The sequence below is a fragment of the Plectropomus leopardus genome, chromosome 10, assembly GCF_008729295.1.
Source record: "Plectropomus leopardus isolate mb chromosome 10, YSFRI_Pleo_2.0, whole genome shotgun sequence".
Classification (NCBI taxonomy): Eukaryota; Metazoa; Chordata; class Actinopteri; order Perciformes; family Serranidae; genus Plectropomus; species Plectropomus leopardus.
In genome coordinates, this window is record NC_056472.1 from 24,912,856 (window position 1) to 24,928,835 (window position 15,980).

Below are 15,980 nucleotides of genomic sequence, written 5' to 3' on the forward strand. Positions count from 1 at the left end.
TTATGGGGAAACCACAGTACCCTGACAAGGAAAATACCCGCCCATGACTTTGCTTTAAAACTGAAACTTGTCACTTTTACACTCAGTGTTCCTGCGGATCCTTAAAAAGTCTTAAAAGACATTAAATTCATTAATACAAAAACAAGGCTTTAATTGGTATTAAAATGTCTTAAATCAATTTGTCAAAAGTAAAAAAAAAATAATCTACAATCTTTTTCAGCCTGTTTTTGTGTTGCTGTACTCTGGCTCTAATCCATGCTCTTACCTCTTGCAGGAGGTCAGGGGCCAATCGGAGGAGAACGTAAAGGAGGTGAGCAGCTGCCCTTCCCACGAGGCCCCCATTCGGGTGCAGAACAGGGCAGGGCAGGGCGGCGGCCCGGGGCTTTATAAGGTAGTGAAGACCGGCCCCTCTGGTCACAACATCAGAAGCTGCCCAAACCTTAGGGGTATCCCCATTGGAATGTTAGTTCTTGGCAACAAGGTCAAGGCCATAGGCGAGGTACGCACTCACCCCAAATAATGCAATGTGTTTTCTGTGGCTAGAGTTGAATAAATCAGCCTGTTTAGATCACGTCATGTAATATGTTAATAGATTTTGGCCTTAATTCTCAGAAATTAGAGTTCCCTCTTTTTCCTAAGATGAATTTTGAATGTAAAGAATGTAATCTGTCTTTCTAAGGGGAATACATCAGGTGCTTCTGGGTGTGGGTGTGTGTTGTGTATCTTTCCACCCGTTGAGGTCTTACCAACTCCTGCGGCTGCAACATTTCTGCGTGCCTCCTGACTTACTAATTTCAGTGTGTCTATAAATCCATTGCAGTTTCAGGGTGTCATATTGAGCCGCCTTGGGACTTCTCAGTGGAAGTCTGATCACAAAATGCTGGAGCCTTTCCGTGCCTTGACCGCATCTTTCTTGCACTTTTAATCCTGTCAATAACTTTGGTACTTTCTAAATTTGTCTTTGGCGTGGTGATGAGTGGAGCCTTCCTCTCTTTTGGATATCATTGGCTGCTGCTGTGGTGTGTCATGCTGTTCAATAGTTTTCCTCTCTGAGTCTGTACTGGAATGCCCTGTCTGAGACCTGAGAAGTGCAGCCTGCACATACTAATACTGCCGTCTGTGTCTTGTTTTTCCAAAATGATAATATTTCAGGGAATTGAGAAAAAACAGCCTCATGCATTTACCTTTCAATAAGCTACCCCTTTCTTAGAGTAAGTTTATTTTTAATTTTAGCTACTTCAGTTTTGTCCCGCAGTGTCTGCTGATACACAAAATCAAATTTATGTGATCTACTGCTTTGGTTTTTGTACGTGTCAATCAGATGAATTGAATGTTTGCATGTTAATGATCTACTGTAGCTGAGTGTGTGTTTTTGTGTGCAGTAATAACATGATGCACTGGGGTTGATATGGACTGTTTTATTTTGATAGATGAGTGTGCGAATGTGCTCTATGTGAGTGTTCAGTGTGTGTGTGTGTGTGTGAGTATGGATAAAGAGTGTTGTTTGTACATCAGGTGGTCAACTCTGAGGGGACCTGGGTACAACTGGATAAGAACAGTGTAGTGGAGTTCTGTGAGAGTGATGAAGGAGAGGCCTGGTCATTGGCCCGAGACCGCGGTGGAAATCAATACCTTCGCCACGATGACGGTGAGCCACATTTAATTATGGAAAACTTCAGAACTTTGAAATTAGAGATGTCCCGATCAAGTTCTTTTGTTCTTATCTGCCACCACCGAGTCCTGATCTGATACTTTATGTACCTGAATAATACAGCTGCACAACGCACACTTAAAGTACTTAAAAGGTATTACAATCAATCTTGTGTATATGTTTGACAATTTAACAGTTCTTAAAGTACACAAACAAAAATTATTTTTATATGGCTCTTATCACAATTCCCCCTATTAAACAAATTAAGATGAAATTAGAAATTGCTGTCAGTTTCACTTAGTGCAGCAATTGTTCTTTAAACAAAGTAACAAAGTAAACAAACTAAAATGTGTCTTCTGTAATTAAGCAATATAATCATAATTCCACTTCAAAGTAGTGTTATATCTGAACCTTAACATTTCCAGTCAAAACATATAAAACTCAGTCACAATTCTGTTTATTACAGCATCATTGTAGAACCAGTTCACTAAAATTCCACTTTAAATGATGAAGCAGCTTAAGTTAAACATGAAAAAACTGTTTCTACTAGTTGGAATAGCAGCATTACAATAAAATCTGAATATCTGTCTTTTAATGGCACTTGTGTGATGGCGGACATAAACAAAGGATCGGGCAAGGCGCATGCTCAAAATAACCGATCCAGATCAGTTTAAAAAATGCGCTGATCGGGTCTGATAGCGATCCGATCGGGACATCCCTACTGAAAATGTAAGAAACTGTAACATAATTTAATCTGCTCTTACAGAACAAGCACTGCTTGAGCACGGCGCCCAGACGCCCCCGCCCAGCCCTTTCTCTGTGCAGGCGTTCAACAGAGCCACAACTTCAAATGGAGCGCAGGGCTTCGACTACGGCATCTCCAACAACAAAGGTGAGGTCAACTTGGTGTAGAGTAGCTTTTCTTTTTTTAGGAGATAAACGTTCTGTAACGTATCCTTAATCTGCATATCACTTTGCTTTAACTCCACTCTGCTTTATGCTGTTCATTTGAGGGTGTTGAGTCTTCAGGCTGTAGTCAAAGATTTTGAGTGGTGTTTTGTCGTTACTGATGTACACCTCACCTCTGACTTCACTCTGCACCCTTGTGTTTATTTTTTCCTGCTTTACTTTAAGATACCCTCTTTCTGACTTCTCCCTGTGCCTTCGACTAAGCGTTTCATTATTTCTCATGAAGCTGTCATAAGCTGTCTGTAGGCCTGTCACGATAATTATCAACTTACGGAGGTCAGCAAAAATGTTAGAGGTCATGTTCATATGTTGTACATGGATGATCATTCACATAATAATGTCAACAATATTTATTGTTGTTGTTTTGTTAAAAGAGCCTGAGAGTCCATTTCATTGTGGTTTATTTTATTAATGTTATATTAATTAGGCAGGGCTCAAGCTACAGGAGTATTAAAATCATAACCGACTTTGAGATCAGATCTTAAGAATTTTAAGTTTGTTGCTCTTTAAAAGGGTATACTTGAATTTTTCTGCTATTGTATTAGGATTACATCACTGGCATAAAATGGCCGTAAAATGACAATAATGTCACAGTTATTCCTGGGATGGTATAGAGTTATCGTGACAGGCCTTGCTGTTTGATACGTTACCCCATATCTGTTGTAGAAATGCAGAACTTTTCACCATCTTTAGTTCTGCAGTTTTATCACAATAGCAAATCCAGTCATAAATCACTTCACTTCCACAATTTATTGCAGCACATCCACAAAGTATATGTGATCCAGGAAGGGTCAGTCAATCTATTTAAAATCACAGGTGCCATCGGTCACTGATCTGTCATCTTTTTTTTTATTTCCGCATGCTTTAACTGTGTGTACTGTTGTTACTTCATGCCTAACATCTCTGCAATGTCAGGCATATGTGTGTGTTTGTGTGCATGGGCCAGTCGGTGTGCTTCCGTTCATTTCGACGACTCCGGGCTCTGTGTAGTTTGGCGCTGTGGGATAGCCCAACACAGATATCTGGCCCTGAACACACGTCCGGAATTTCACCCTTTACCCTTTGTTGCCTTAAAGGGAAACTTTGGTGTCTTTCAACCTGGATGCTATTTTCCCATAATTTTGTGTCTAAGTAACTACTGGGAGCAACATTATTATTTTTTTTTTTAAATGGGTCCATTATTGAACAAATATGCTGCAGCCGGGAGCCACAAAACTGGCTGCAATGTAACCATGCTGTGCATGTTTGCTCTGGTAATTTGAGTTGACTTTAGTGTTTGTTTTTGCCACTGATGGGCTCAGATTATCAGATTATCATTGTATGTGATAGGTAGAAACCTCCAGCGACTGAGGAAGGATCCCTCAAAGTTGACAAAAACAAACAAACACTGTTCCAACAATCACCCACTCTGATGGGTTTAATTAAACCCTTTATTCAACAAGCTAGATGTTAAAATATACTGGCTCTGTGCAAGCTAAAATCACAGTTTATTTATAGTGTGGTGACTTTGGTTTGCTAGGTTTTTACATTACAACATGTTTTTTTAGCTGCATTGTTGTTCCCTTTTAGTCACCTAGATACAAAAACATGTAGAATAGAGTCCAGGTTGAACAACACCAAAGTTACCATTTGATTTAGTATCTCAGAAAACATTTGACCATTTACATAACCCTTGTGTTCTTAACAATAGAGTTGAATTCTGAAAACATCAGCTGACTCAACTCATCGGCTCTGCTACACCATCAAAGATTGGCTGGCCCCAAAATGTCTCTGTGTATCTTTTCTGCCTTAATATCACGCTGACGCTGTGTCAATTGTCTTTCAAACGGTTGATTTCTTCCTCACTGCTTGAAAAAGGAGGCTGACCTGTTGAGACACTTGGCTGTGTTAATCAGAGAGCCATGGTTACTCGGATTATATATAGCTATCGTGATCATTTCAAGTGTCTGGATCAAAGCCAGATGCAGTTTTACTCTGGCCACATGATTTGTCTTTGTTAGGCAGATCACAAGTCTGGTTGCCTCTATTTATTTTAATTGTGCAGAATGTAAATCTGTGTAGGCTTTACTCTAGTCTAAAGGGTGATGGAAATGCAACCATTTGCTGCACAGAACGCTAACATGCCATTAAGCCTTCTGCATGACCGTAAATGTTTCTGCTGCTTTATCATGACAAATATAAAGGTGACTAGTTTCTTGGGTCACTTTGGCTTGCATTAATATAGGCAAGACCCATATGTGGCATCTTGTACAGACCACTGAAGAGAGATGGATGCATTTATGGCTTTTGAACATCACGTTTCTTGGTGCTTTGAGTATTTAGATGGTGATCTCTCTTAAATGTTGCATTCATGCTTGGCTTTTTTAGATGCCAGATGAACAATATGTCCCTGAACGCATTGCTTGGCAAAGTGTATAAAGGCCCGGACTCACTAAACTGACATCAAAGAACTAGTGGTGACAAAGGCCAGTTGTTGAGTTGCCTAATGTTGCTTGTGTCTCAGCCAAAAAGTTGTACTAAACACATTGTAAGGACGACAGCCAGCTAGCACGTATGTTCTACATCTGCGTAAGTGGAACATACATAGCAGCAGGTGGCGGCAGTCTGTATTTGTCATTCCAAAAGGGAAACCAAATGGACAGATTCAAGATGCTGCGGCAGCAAACAAAAACACAAACCATTTCTGCTAAAGAACTCAATGGTAAAAAAAAAAAAAAAAAACCTCATTTAACAAGTTTGTTTTGATCTCACTCTGACTTGACTTGGGCTGTTTGTTTGCTTTCCACACTTCTGTTGTGCTTCTTGTGCACGGAGCTGAACTGCCAAATCAATTCAGTTTCATTTATAAAACCCAATATCACAAATCACGATTTGCCTCGGCGAGCTTTACAAAATTCCCTCCGTCCTCATATGGCAGATATGGAAAAGCTGACCCCAAAAACCCTTTAATGGGAAAATGGTAGAAACCTCAGGAAGAGCAACTGAGGAGGGATCCTTCTCCCAAGACACACAGACACCAGAGTGATTTCACTCAGTGATTGACCCTGCCTGCTGCAGTGCTGATTCAGCGTGGTGAATTGGCTGACAAACAGGTGACAAGGGCTGACTAATGCCAACAGTGTGAAAGACAGCAAAAACTAAGGCGACAGACGCTCACCGACAGGACTGTTGGCTTGGTGTGTGAGGGCCCTGAGATTTAAACGGTGTAGCCTCCTCTCTGTTTTTCTTCAGAGACATATTGTCTTTGAGTGTAAACCCTGCACTCGGTACAGAATAAGCCAAAAATAGCGGTGTGACATTTAATTTTGAAACCTCACAAATGTGTATGGGCTAGCACATCCTGCTCGTCGTCTGAACAGCGAGCTACCACATGCATGTTGCATGTTAGCGGAAGCCCTGAGGAGGCTGCAGGCCTTTGTTTAAGGCCATAGCTCCTGCTGAACCATCTGATGGAAGGTTTGAATTGCCAGTTCCTGGTGTGATGGATCCGTCATGCTGTGAGGCTGCGTTATAGATGGGTCACCTTCAGACTGGTCAGCTTGATGGGCCAGCCTCTGGCAAAGCTCTTCGAGCTGCAGTATGTAGCGGTCTCTCAGACTTCTGTAGTCGTCCGTGGTTGTTGATTACCTCATCTCGGCTTCACCCAGGCAGCTTCCCATTTCTAGCTCCAACAATTGATGAAAACGCGACACATTTGAACTCCAGTTCCAATAACGCACATTAGAGACTCTTTGTCAGTATTTTCCAGAGTCTGTACCCAAAAACAATTCAGTGAATGGTCGGAGTGGCTGTTAGTCGTGGCAAGAGTTTTTGAATGATGACTGATGCAGTGTCAGCTCATAAACAACATGTGGAGAAAGGTACAGTTTCTCCCAGCACATGTTTTTGGGAGCTTCTAAAACACACACAGGCTTTTTTTTCTTTTTCAAAGAGGGACTCCTGAAATGAGTACATGAGATTAGACCACTCTCTGCCCCTCCCTCAATATACCCTTTCCCCAAATACAGCTGTGAATGGGAGGAGCTGCTGGTTCTGGACGAATATTTTGTAGAACAAAAGTTTCTGTTAACGTTATCATTAATGCTCTGCAATATGGAAACATGAGAGTTTTACTGGATAATTTAATAATAATAATATAGGTGTATTTTAATTGCTGGATTTTTTTAAAGGATTTGCATTAATTTGATGGATATCCATACTAGGAAAGGGCTGACTTAATGCCTAAAGTGGTTAGGGTTTAAATTAGACATAAGTGAGATCTAACAGGAAGTTTTATGGTTTTTGTTGTCGTTTTTGTTTTAAACCTGAAATTAATATGTTGCATATTTATTATTATTTTAACTATTTACAGAGCAATCTCAGATAGAGCTTCAGATACTTTTTTATCACAAAAATAACAGATTTTACACAGCTACCCATATTAGGATTCCCTTTTCATGAGTATGGATGTTGAAACATTTAACTGGGATGATACTCATCTTGTAAAAACTATATTATCAATACTGGATACTTGTTCGGTTTTCTTATCATCCCTATCACTTGAGTCATTATACCTGCAGTACTAATGATTATTTACCAAAAATCTCTTTGTGTAAATATTTTGTGAAAGCACCAAAAGTCAACCCTACAATATCGTTGTAATGTTGATTGAGGAATTTGGTCAAATATTCTTTTGTATTTTATTTTTTAAATATATCACTCAGCCCTACTTCAGCTCATTAAACAGTGTTTGAATTTAGCTGCAAATATTAGTTGAAAATATTTCTTGGTAGTTGTGGTTCCTTGTGTTTGATCTACCCGGGGTTGCGCATTTTCTACTTTTCAATCATACATCAGAACCCAATGATTCTTTACCCAGTCACGCACCTTTTGGATGTCCGTCAAACGTTTGAAGTGCTCGAGAAAACAAATAGGACTTTTTACTTCTGGGACTCGGCAGCTCTTCCCATTTTGCACATATATTGCGTCATGGGAGATGACTGAATGACTAACAAAATAAACTCTGAATGATCCTCACCCCCCCCTTTGGAAACCTCGAACCATAGTATAAGCTGTAGTTTTTTCCCCATCCTCTGTCTCCATGTTTGCAGGTGACCGGTTGAGTGCCATACTGAATTCCATTCAGTCTGGGCCCTTCCTCTCAGCAGCTCCCTCCTCCTCCGTATTTGAGCAAGCCGCCCAACCTCCCTCCTCCTCCTCCCTTGTCCACAGCCCATTTGTGTTTGGACAATCCCCCTCCCAACTGTCTCAGCCACAACCACAGCTTCTGAGTAAGTCTGTCCTGCTTTCTGACAGCGCTTGCTTGCACAGGTGTTGATCCTTTTCCTCCCAGCTTTTTCGTTGTCCTGATTTGCTCTGTATTCATTTATGTATTTTCTGGGGAGCGCTGCAGCGATGTGCGACACATAACAGTGCAGTTATGTTCTACAGTGCAGAAGTATCCCCAACAAGCCAACATGTCTGTTATTTAATGTTTAAATCTTGTTCATAAAAAACAAATCAGATGACACCGCCTTCCAAAAATTGGTATTTTGACTTGTTTTTGAAAGCAAGATTTCAAACTTAAATACTCGACTAAACGTCTTGTTAAAAGGGATATTTTTGCCATGTGCTTAAGTTATAGGCTGAGTTGCTTATTTTTCTGCTTGCTCTCTTGTTAAGTCAGCTTTTTTCCTTCTTTTCCTCATCATCTTCCTCACTGCTTTGAATTCAGATCTGCATTTTTCATACTTGATTAACAACTGGTTTCATTTCTTGCATCAGCCAGCCCAGGGCTTCACCGCAGAAGTAAACAGCAGTAGTCTAAGTAGTTATGTGTTCACAGTCTACAATAATCTCCTAAAACAGCAAAATTATGCCTAGTCATTAAGTCACAATATTACATATAACACATACTAATAGCTTGTACATATTCGCAAAAAAATCCAATTTAAAAATGATTATCTTAGACCAGTATCCAAGGTGTTTGGTTATCTGTTTGTAACTTTTTCAGCCTGTGTCGCTCTCTTTCTCCATGTCGGTCTGTTCTTCTGTATTGCCACTTTCTCTGTACTTGTGGTCATCTCTTTTCTTTTTACCTGTCTATTTCTAACGGAGTCCCGGAGGTGTCGTGGAGAAAAATAAATTATTCGTGTGCATAAATTAATAATCGGTGCTCTCAGGCTAGGATACAGGTAATTTATAATCTGCATGCCATCAGTCTTGTGCACTTAACACTGGCTATGGATCACTTTAATGGGTTCAATATGGTTTTATTTTAATCCTGGACTGAGATTTTGACTGTTACAAACAATGTTGTGTTAGGTTTAGCCACTTTCTCTCATGAATTGACCTGAGTTTCTCTTTCATACATGTAGCACACATTATGAGACTGTCTTTGTCAGAGTGTTCTCCTTTCTGGAGATGCCCCGTATGATGCCGTATGGCCGGTGGTTCCCTACTTGTCCTGTCACAGTGTCCAGATTTCTTTGTAGTGATTAGTTTCAGGTCCACACATTATAAATCGCCATTTAGTCATTTTTATTTCACAAAATAAAAATGACAAACCCCAGGCCTACATTGTTTTGTGTTGTAAGACAACATGTTTACCATGTTGTCTTACAACACACACAAAAAAAAAACATATTGCATGAATAGACAGAAGTGGCACTTCAAAATAAAAGCTCTATTCCAGAAATTCAGTGTACTTTGAATAAAGTGTGTTTTTTTTTAATAACTTGACTTGTTCACAAGTCAGTTGCAGTCCATTCAGAACGGACCTGCGACCCACTTTTGAACCTGCGATCCACTATTTGGGAAACACTGGTGTTTAGGCGCAGGGTGTTGGCTGGAAAGAGCATGTAGGAGACAGGAAATGACTCAGATTACACTGCTGTCATGTATCTGGTTTGTAATTTAGGTTAGTTTCCTGCCATTCCTTTAATTTTTCGGATGAAACTGTCTTTGGGCTTCTCACAAACAGAAGTTCCTGAATCTCATTGTCTCTCCATTTAGTCATTTTTGTTGCTGTCTTTGTGTAAATGATCCTTCTTCGCCCTTTAGATGTTGGTTTTCCTCCAGTTTTGAGCAACCCTCATGGTAGAAACTTTATCGACATACCTTTGTGCTGTTTGAATTCTCAGGACAATTATCTGCTCTATTCACACATGGGCTCAATTGGACATTACATTGACTTTGTATTAGGACATCCCTGCCTGCAGCTCCTCTGGGGAATTTCTTGAGAATTTCAGGTTTGCAGTTGATGTGTGAAAGAGGTTTTAGAGATCCCTTATACTTATTTTTAACAGGCTAAATGACATTGAGGATGTTCATAAAAAAACAGTGATAAATGAAGTTCCTGAAAGCCACACTTGAGTAAAAGTACAGGTATCTCACCAGAAAATGACTTTGGTAGAAGTTTATGTCACCAATTAGAATATTTCACGATTAAAAGTCTTAAAGTATTTCATATTTACTGTACTTAAGTATCAAAAGTAATCTTATTATAAAAAATGTACGTAATTATTGAAAGTACAACTAAATGCTGTTAAGTAAGCAGTCAGAATTCTGAGAATTGTGAAGTTAATTTCTTCATGGATATACCACCTTAAAAATGGAGCCTACATTACACTTGAAAAAAAACAAGCCCCCCCCGTCCCCTCCTCTCTTCCTCAGTCCCTTCCCTATTTTGAGCTAAGTAACAAGATGCTTACGGGAAATGTAGTGCAGTAAAAGGGAAAGTTGACAGAATTATAAAAATGCTCCCAAAAATACTTACTTAAGTACTGTAATGAAGTATTATTACTTTGTTACATTAAAACACTGAAAAAAATGCAGCTTCAGTGCTTCATAAAGGTTTTCTTTGTTGTCTTCTTCAAACATCCAGTGGACTAAATGGTGTTTGCTGCCCTCTTTGAGAGGAGAAGAGGCAAAATATATATAATATTAAACTGAGAGCTCAAATTACTAAATTGTTTGCACAGATTTGTTTTTTTCGCCATGACACCTCTTGAGCTCCGTAACTTCTCTTTTTTTCCTTTTCTATAAGTCTTTCTCTTTTCATGTCTCTATCTATTGATCTTTCTGTCACTTTAACTGGTTGTCCTCTTTATATTCCACCTTCTTGACTTGACCCCATTGCCTCTTTGTGCTCTCTGTCTTTCTCTCTGTGGTGGCTCCTCTTTGCGCTCCATGCCTTGTTTGTTTACCTGCTCCACTGTTTTCCGCTGTAGATGGTTCATCACGCAACCTTGCTTCTCGCGAGCGTGTGCACAAAAGCAATGTGTCCGTGGCTGGGCATGGTACCGCTCTCTCATCTCTCGCTCTAAGGCAAAAGGGTGGGTAATCACAGCATGCATGCCTCCCTCAGATTGAACAGAGGGTGGGTAGGAACCCAAGAAAAAACACAGTCTGCTCTCTGAAAAACCAAGGATTTTATGTTAGTTTGTGACAACGAATTTGGGCGTCTTGGTTTAGTGACATCCTGAAAAACTGAGTAGGACTTAGTAGGACGATATTAGAATATAGAGAAAAGCTGAAGGTGCACAATAAGCACATATAAGTTTGGATTTAAAGTGAAGTTGAAAACTAGGTGGACCTTAATATCTGTTGACTCCCAGGATGTTTGTGGTTACTAGACAAATGGCTATGAAAGGTTTCCACTCCTAAGTTAAAGGAATAGTTTGTATCTTTTGAAGTTGGGTTTGTATGAGGTACTTGTCCATAGACAGTGTATTACATACAGTAGATGTTGGTCGGCACGCCCCAAGTTTGGAGAAGCAAGCAGGACTGCTGACATGGAAACTAAGCAATGTGTTGCTGTGTATGGGGGCAGCAGCAAAACTGATTTTAACCACCCAATAAATATAGAATATTTTCATCACTTAACCTTGCCGTCAAACATGAAACTAAAGCTGTTACCGTTGTCTTCAAAGCCAGGCTCCACTGAGAAAAACAGTAATTTCACATTGCTGAACACAGGAAATGCTGGTCTCCAGATGCCTCAATCAGTTAGTTATTTTGTAGCTTTGGCATTTGTAAGCGTTATTTCAGATTCACCAAAGTCATACAATAAAACAAACAAACTGATTGAGGCAGCGGTAGACCAGCAGCTCCTAGATAAGTGACTGCGTTTGTCAGTGGAGTCTGGTGGCTTTGACGAGAGCATGGATGAGGAATTGAAGCTGTTAATGGGTGTCTGTAGTGAGGTAAAGTGGTGAAAATGTTGTTAGTATAGCGTACACTTAAAGTTAGAGGTATACCAATAGTGGATTTTGAAAAGGGAATATAATCACAGTAGTTTGGAACAGGTAAAAAGCTGATGACCCATCAGTCAGCCAGTAAGAAAAAGCTAACATGGCTTATTTGTTAATGAGGTGTAATCCGCCCAAAAGATGTGCAGACGATAACAATAAACACTCGACGGAGTACAGATCATTCGTGTTACTGAGACACAGGCTGCCGGAGCAGCAAACACTGTACCCTTAAAGGGCTTTAGACCAACAAGATTAAAGGGTTTGTCATTTTATAGCCCTACGTTGTTAAGTGAAATAAATAAATAAATAATACCAATAGGCAGATCAATAAAAAAAAAAAAACATCAACGAAAAGCTAGGATGGAGGTATTTTTAAAAATGACTTAAAAGCCTTCTTAAAGTGTGCAGCTGTATTATTATATATCTAAGAAAACAAGAGTTTCAGATCAGGACTCTTTATCAGCAGATACTAAACATTAAATGGCTTGGATCGGATCAGGATAAAAAAAAAAAACAAAAACACATGAATGGGACATCCCTATACCTCATACAACCCCACCTCAAAGATCCAGACTATCCCTTTAAGGCTAGATCCAGTATTTGTTGTAGAGGTCACAGAACTGGGCTGGAATCCATCTTTCATCAGCTCCTTCATGGTCCACCAGTTATCTTCATCCATCAGTATCTCATACATTAATAAAAGAACAAAGCTGTGTGAGTAACAGCCAGCTCGTATAATAGAAAATATATCACTCACTGTTGTCATGTGCTTTGGAAGGCATAACATCTTTCACCTTCTGGACTTACATTGTTCTGCCCTTCATTGCATACTTACTTTATATTTTAAACATTACATTTTTTTCCACTCTTTGAGTTTTGAGTGTTGAACTTAGAGTAAAATGCTTTCTCACCACTGATTTAGTCCTCTCTTGTGGTGTAACTGTGTTTGAATTATTAACATTTAGGTGAGCGAGGGAACCTGATGCCCGGTGCACGGCCCATGTCACCAGCCTCCAAACACCGCCAGGAGAATCGCTCGCCGAAACAGGAGAGTCGGGGAACCCGCTCATCTGAACAGAGCAGGAGCAAGACAGGGGAGGGTGGACTCTCAGCCAGTGAAGCCCTCATCCTGCGGTCAGACACGGCCAAACTGAGGTCCGACTCTCACAGCCGCTCTCACTCGCCCAATCATAACACTCTGCAGGCCCTGAAGGCAGACGGGAGAACCCCAGGACTTCGGGCTGAGTCTCCGAACCCTGGCTCTCGCTCCTCTTCGCCCAAACAGAAATCCTCTTCAGGCAGGTCTAGCCCCTCGAGCACCTCCTCCCAGCACTCCTCTTCAGCCCACCACGACAAGAACCTCCCACCTAAAGTCAGCCCCTCCTCTAAAGCCCGTCTGGACCCTCCCAGAGAGAGGTCCAAATCAGATTCATACACCCTGGACCCAGACACACTTAGAAAAAAGAAGGTTCCTCTCACAGAGCCACTCAGAGGCAGGTCTACCTCTCCCAAACCCAAACTGTCTCCTAAAGATCCAAATAAAGGAATGATCAGTAACGCAGAGAACCGTGTCCCCTCCCCACATGTGACGCAGGAGAACCTCCACAGTGAAGTGGTGGAGGTGTGCACCTCCAGCGCGCTCCTCTCCGAGGACGGCAATGACGAGAACGTGGAGGCCCGTAATGCCGATGAGGGCTCATGCAAGGTGCACTTCAGCATCGGCAAAGCTCCAGTCAAAGAGGAGCTAGAGAGCCGCTCTTCGCCCAAAGTCAGCCGCAAAGCCTCCAGTCGACACACACGCCCCAAGAAGGATAAATCCGGGCCTCTGTTTAAAGGTGAGAGTACATCGAGGGCCACAGAGCCGGCCAAACAGGCCATGTCACCCTCTGTGGCCGAATGTGCGCGAGCAGTCTTCGCAGCATTCCTGTGGCACGAAGGGATTGTTCATGACGCCATGGCCTGCTCCTCTTTCCTCAAGTTCAACCCAGACTTAACCAAAGAGCACGCACCAATCCGCAGTTCCCTAGGAGGACAGGGTGCTGAGGAGAAGGAGAGCAAGTTGAAGAACCGCCACTCTTTAGAGATTTCCTCTGCACTTAACATGTTTAATATTGCTCCACACGGCCCGGACATCTCCAAAATGGGAAGCATCAACAAAAATAAGGTGCTGTCCATGCTGAAAGAGCCTCCGCTGCCAGAGAAGTGTGAGGAGGGGAAAGGAGAGGCCACGTCCTACGAGATGACCTCCCACCCCGCCATGAGGGCGAAGTCAATCCTACCGTTAACGTTACAACATCTGGTGGCGTTCTGGGAGGACATCTCTATGGCGACCATCAAGGCGGCCACTCAGAACATGATTTTCCCCAGCCCGGGGTCCAGCGCCATCCTGAAGAAGAAGGAACATGAGAAAGACAGTAAAAAGGCAAAGAAAGAGAAGAAGAAGAGGGAGAAGGCAGAGGTGCGTCCAAGAGGGAATCTGTTTGGAGAGATGGCACAACTCGCCATGGGTGGACCGGAAAAAGACACCATCTGTGAGCTGTGTGGGGAGTCTCACCCTTACCCTGTCACCTACCACATGAGACAGGCTCACCCAGGTAAAGGATCTTACATTTTTGTAATTTTGAGTTCCCACGGTCATGAAATTCCTGGAAAAGTTATGAAATTAGAAAAACTCTTTTCCAGACCTGGAAAGACTTTGAAATTATCTGAATGTTTTGGAAAAGTTTTACATTGTTTTTGGTTATTGTTTATATTATGTTCATAAATTTCCCAAAACATGTTTAACATGACATGAAATATGTTGAATTTAAAATCTACTGCGTCTTTGCTTGATTGTTAATTGGATCTTTGGTTTTCTGATCTCCGAAAAGAAGTCTATCATTGACGTTTTGCAAAGTACTCATAATTGCTGCCTCCGGCCTCTTGGCATATGCAGCTAGTTGCCTGCAGAAATGTCGAACTTGTGAATATGGATAGCAGGCGCCATCAATTTGCTTATTTGCAAATGTTTGTATACCTACCCATTTTAAACTACTTACAGTCATGGAAATGTGGTAAAATGTTTTGGAAAGGTTTGAAAAACTTATTTGTAATACTGTGTAGGAACCCTTACAAGCTAAGATTCAAGCTTTAAATACATCTTTCCACAATGTACTCTGTGCCATTAACATGTCTCCTTGGTATTTCTGTGGCAGGTTGTGGCCGCTATGCTGGAGGCCAAGGCTACAACAGCATTGGCCACTTCTGTGGTGGTTGGGCTGGAAACTGTGGAGACGGAGGCATAGGAGGCAGCACCTGGTACCTGGTGTGTGATCGCTGCCGGGAAAAATACCTGAGAGAGAAGCAGACTGCCGCCAGGGAAAAGGTAGCCTACTTTTTTTGAGGCTTTAGAGCTTTAAGGGTAGCTTTGGACCTGGACCCTAATTTCCCATATTTTTGTCTCTAGGTGACTAATGAAAACAAAAATTTTCGAAGTTTCTCCAGTATTGTGTGAGAACGCTGCAACCAGCAGTGGCAGAACTGGCCGTGATAGAATCTCTGATAAAATTCAGCACCGTCAGTTTACCTCCACTAGAAGTGCTTGTTTATCAGCTCTGACAGGCTCAGAATATTATAATTGTCTTGACAACATTATGGAAAGTATCCCTGCAGAGATCGACCTTTTCATGAAAGAGTAAGGTCCTTTTTGTTTAACCAGAAACAGCCCAAAATCGCCATCGACAAACCAATCAGACTCCATTTAAATAAACAGTAATTATAGCATATGTTGAACCAGCATATTTTCATATCTAATTTGATGAATTATGGGTTTATTTCAACCAAACCAAAGTCTGGGATTTTTGGAAAAGTGGAAAGACAGACCAAGACAGATTTTGTGAGTTTAATTTTGTTTCTGTTGACTTTGAATAAAGTGTGTTTTACAGTGATTAAATGGAGATTTATTTAAATGGAGTAGGGATGCACAACAATATCAGCACATCGTCCGTATTGGCACATACTGGCAATTTTGTTGCCATTTCAACAAATCAACAAACAAAACAACAAAACAAGCACTTTTGTTGGATGTAAACTGACGGTGAGTGGTTACATTGCAGCCTGTTGTCTCACCCCATACTGGAATAATTAAA

The 15,980-nt window shown here is 41.2% G+C and overlaps 1 protein-coding gene across 14 annotated transcripts in view; it reads left to right on the top strand.

Moving 5' to 3' along the window:
* The window catches only part of mycbp2 (MYC binding protein 2), a 94,573-nt gene that overhangs the window by 65,536 nt on the left and 13,057 nt on the right, over positions 1-15,980 (top strand). For 6 of the 14 annotated variants that reach the window (XM_042494130.1, XM_042494131.1, XM_042494141.1 and 3 more), the window contains 7 exons: positions 275-499; positions 1,516-1,648; positions 2,418-2,543; positions 7,711-7,890; positions 10,831-10,935; positions 12,819-14,447; positions 15,048-15,217. In XM_042494130.1, coding sequence (XP_042350064.1) covers positions 275-499; positions 1,516-1,648; positions 2,418-2,543; positions 7,711-7,890; positions 10,831-10,935; positions 12,819-14,447; positions 15,048-15,217 — 2,568 coding nt within the window. The remainder of the gene's footprint in view (positions 1-274; positions 500-1,515; positions 1,649-2,417; positions 2,544-7,710; positions 7,891-10,830; positions 10,936-12,818; positions 14,448-15,047; positions 15,218-15,980) is intronic. The other 8 variants (XM_042494133.1, XM_042494135.1, XM_042494142.1 and 5 more) reach the window with 6 other exon arrangements.